Below are 3,572 nucleotides of genomic sequence, written 5' to 3'. Positions count from 1 at the left end.
CTACTGTACTGTAGTATATAGCACGGGCCTTTTCAAAAAATATATACATTTGTCACAATAATTCAGGTTAGGATTTGGCTGCAGCTTTGACAATCATCAAGATCTTTCTTATCTTAAATCTTATTTTTTGCTTGCTCAGTGCAATTAATAATAAATGCGAGAAAAAAAATACAATTGTGTCCTTAAATATTTCTATATTTATATAATATTGACATTTGTGCTGTTTTCCAAAAAATGTCTTCTGTATGTACACTATACTGCCAAAACATATTTGGCCACCCGTCCAAATGATCAGAATCAGGTGTCTTAATCACTAATCACACCACCATACTTGCCAACCTTGATACCTCCGAATTCAGGAGATGGGGGAGGGGGGGGGGTATATTTATAGGTAGAATTCACTGAAATTCAAGTATTTCTTCTCTGAACCCTTTGATGATATTACGGACCGTAGATGGTGAAATCCCTAAATTCCTTGCAATAGCTGGTTGAGAAAGGTTTTTCTTAAACTGTTGAACAATTTGCTCACGCATTTGTTGACAAAGTGGTGACCCTCTTCCCATCCTTGTTTGTGAACGACTGAGCATTTCATGGAATCTACTTTTATACCCAATCATGGCACCCACCTGTTCCCAATTTGCCTGTTCACCTGTGGGATGTTCCAAATAAGTGTTTGATGAGCATTCCTCAACTTTATCAGTATTTATTGCCCACTTTCCCAACTTCTTTGTCACGTGTTGCTGGCATCAAATTCTAAAGTTAATGATTATTTGCAAAAAAAAATTGTTTTATCAGTTTGAACATCAAATATGTTGTCTTTGTAGCATATTCAACTGAATATGGGTTGAAAATGATTTGCAAATCATTGTATTCCGTTTATATTTACATCCAACACAATTTCCCAACTCATATGGAAACAGGGTTTGTACGTTAGCTACCTCTCTTTGTTTATAATGTCTAGTTTCTGCTGGATCTACTCTCTATTTTATGCTGCCCTTTTTTGCTGCAGCTGTTACATATACTGTATTATTGTAAATTGTAATGGGGATTTGTTATATATTGTATAAATTATATAAAAATATATAATATATCAGTATATGTAATATACCAGGGGTAGGGAACCTATGGCTGTCGAGCCAGACTCTTTTGATGACTGCATCTGGCTGTCAGATAAATATTAGCTGACATTGCTTAAAACGATAAGTAACGAATAACTCCCCTGGTAATCACAGTGTTAAAAATATCGTTCAACATACAAAACATTCTCATGCATTTTAATCCATCCATCCGTTTTCTACCGCACCTGTTCACGAAGTCGCATTAATGGTAAGAAGTATTTGATTTAATATTGGTTAGCTTCAGAATAACAATGTTATTAAAACGAATAAGAGACTTATTTTACTCTAAAAATGTTGGTCTTACTTAGAAATGCACGCATTTAGTCATATTCAGTGTTAACAAATATTACAAGGCTCTCACGGAAATACATTTTAAAAATATTTGGCTTTCATGGCTCTCTCAGTCAAAAAGGTTCCCGACCCCATATAATATGTAAATATTACATATATTTTATGTTTTATATTGGTACTATGGTAAAAAAAAATGGTGTCTACTTTATACCTGCATTATCCTTTCCATCCTTACCCTTTCCATCATTTGTAACTGAGCTACACAATTCATTGTGGTTTGTGGATGAATAAAGTTTGTCTAAGTCTAATGTTAGCCTGACTGTACAATATATAAAACACAGTTTTTACATGATTAAATTACACAATATAATTATTTTAGAGAACATATAAAATTCATTGCTCAAATAACGTTTGCATTTGCTATATACGGTAGGCATTAGAGCGGTGGCTTGGCGAAGTAGTAGTGCACCAATCATTAGTGTCCCTAGGAAACACATGTTGGACCAAATTTGTTCCACAGTTGAAAACACTACGAAGTCGCCAAAACAGGAGGAAGAAAAAACAAGATGGCATTTAAAGGAGACTGTGGTTATTATAGTTAATTGATCTTAATCGGTACATACATGTCGTTTAATAGAGTAATCGTCGTTAATAAGTGTTTGTATCCGGATACATTAGTCCGAGCGCATCTTGACGCTTCCCCTGCTAGCTTAGCCTGCTAGTTAGCTTAGCTTGTTAGCCGCTATCCAAGAGACGCGGAAGTGATCAACACATTGTTAAGCAGAGATCAAATGTAAAGTCTAAAGTGTTGTGTTTGTGTGAAGATGTGCGAAAGGACGATAGCAGAGTACAAGGAGGAACTTGCCCCGACAAAAGAGGAGAATGAGCGTCATCGTCGAGTGTGTGTTGTTTTCAAGGAGCCTAACATGTTACACAGAGCAGGTATGTTTATTTTTTTACTCCCACGTGTTTACTAACTTTCTGTTTGATTATTAAGACTATTCATGTATTTCTTTCAATATGCATCATGACAAAAAGGGTAACATAAAAAAAAATGTATAGATGTTGATAGTCCAACTCATACTGACTGGTATACACACATAATACATACTGACTGGTATACACACATAATACATACTGACTGGTATACACACATAATGCATACTGACTGGTATACACACATAATACATACTGACTGGTATACACACATAATACATACTGACTGGTATACACACATAATACATACTGACTGGTATACACACATAATACATACTGACTGGTATACACACATAATGCATACTGACTGGTATACACACATAATGCATACTGACTGGTATACACACATAATACATACTGACTGGTATACACACATAATACATACTGACTGGTGTACACACATAATACATACTGACTGGTATGCACACATAATACATACTGACTGGTATACACACATAATTAGGGTTGGGTATCGTTTGAATTCGAACGATTCCTATTCTTTGTTTCGATTCCGATTCCTGACTATTCTCGATTCCGATTCTTCTGTACCATCAATGTGTTTGACAGGTAGTCCCTGGAAGGTGGTATGTATTTTGGGTTGAGAGTTTTCACCATATCCCTGTAAACATAAACAAACATGTAATGTTGCTTTTACTGTTTAGCCCAGTATCAATTAGCTTAGCTCTAACGTTATTGCTTAACTAACCTAAATGTTGGAGATTCCATCTCTGAAAAGGGATGCAGTCTTTTGACTATGTGTGCAGTGACCTTTCTGTGGCACTCTTCCGTCTGTGGCACCGACATCTTCCCCATTGCCGCTACGGTGAACGGAGTACGCTGAGCACATCGCGGAGTCTGGCTAGCAGGTTGTAAATTGTCTATGAAAAAATATGCGGGCTAATTTGTTAGCTGCCTCGACGTTGGCGCAAAACACATTATTTATTGCATATATATTGTTTTACTTACCGGATTCGGACTGCAATGCAGTCACAGAGGTGCCAGGCTGGGCGTCGAAGCCAGAGGAAGAGGCACAGGAGGACGGTCGGCGCAGCGCGTCGAAGACGGGACACGCATTTATTTGTACTCGGAGGTGCTTCATCATGTTCGATGTGCACCCTCCTAAGCACGAAACAGTCCTGTCGCACGTGTTACATTTCGCCGATATTT

The 3,572-nt window shown here is 37.2% G+C and overlaps 1 protein-coding gene across 5 annotated transcripts in view; it reads left to right on the top strand.

Moving 5' to 3' along the window:
* The first annotated feature begins 1,899 nt into the window (after positions 1-1,899).
* Positions 1,900-3,572, top strand: part of LOC133645234 (oocyte zinc finger protein XlCOF6-like) — a 22,730-nt gene continuing 21,057 nt past the window's right edge. For 2 of the 5 annotated variants that reach the window (XM_062040122.1, XM_062040121.1), the window contains exons 1-2: positions 1,900-1,997; positions 2,234-2,351. In XM_062040122.1, the coding sequence (XP_061896106.1) occupies positions 1,905-1,997; positions 2,234-2,351 (211 nt within the window). In that variant the 5' untranslated portion in view covers positions 1,900-1,904. Of the gene's footprint in view, positions 2,025-2,221; positions 2,352-3,572 lie in introns of those variants that run through there. The other 3 variants (XM_062040126.1, XM_062040125.1, XM_062040124.1) reach the window with 2 other exon arrangements.

Source organism: Entelurus aequoreus, linkage group LG28, assembly GCF_033978785.1.
Source record: "Entelurus aequoreus isolate RoL-2023_Sb linkage group LG28, RoL_Eaeq_v1.1, whole genome shotgun sequence".
Taxonomy (NCBI): Eukaryota; Metazoa; Chordata; class Actinopteri; order Syngnathiformes; family Syngnathidae; genus Entelurus; species Entelurus aequoreus.
This window is presented reverse-complemented; position numbering and strand designations above follow the sequence as displayed.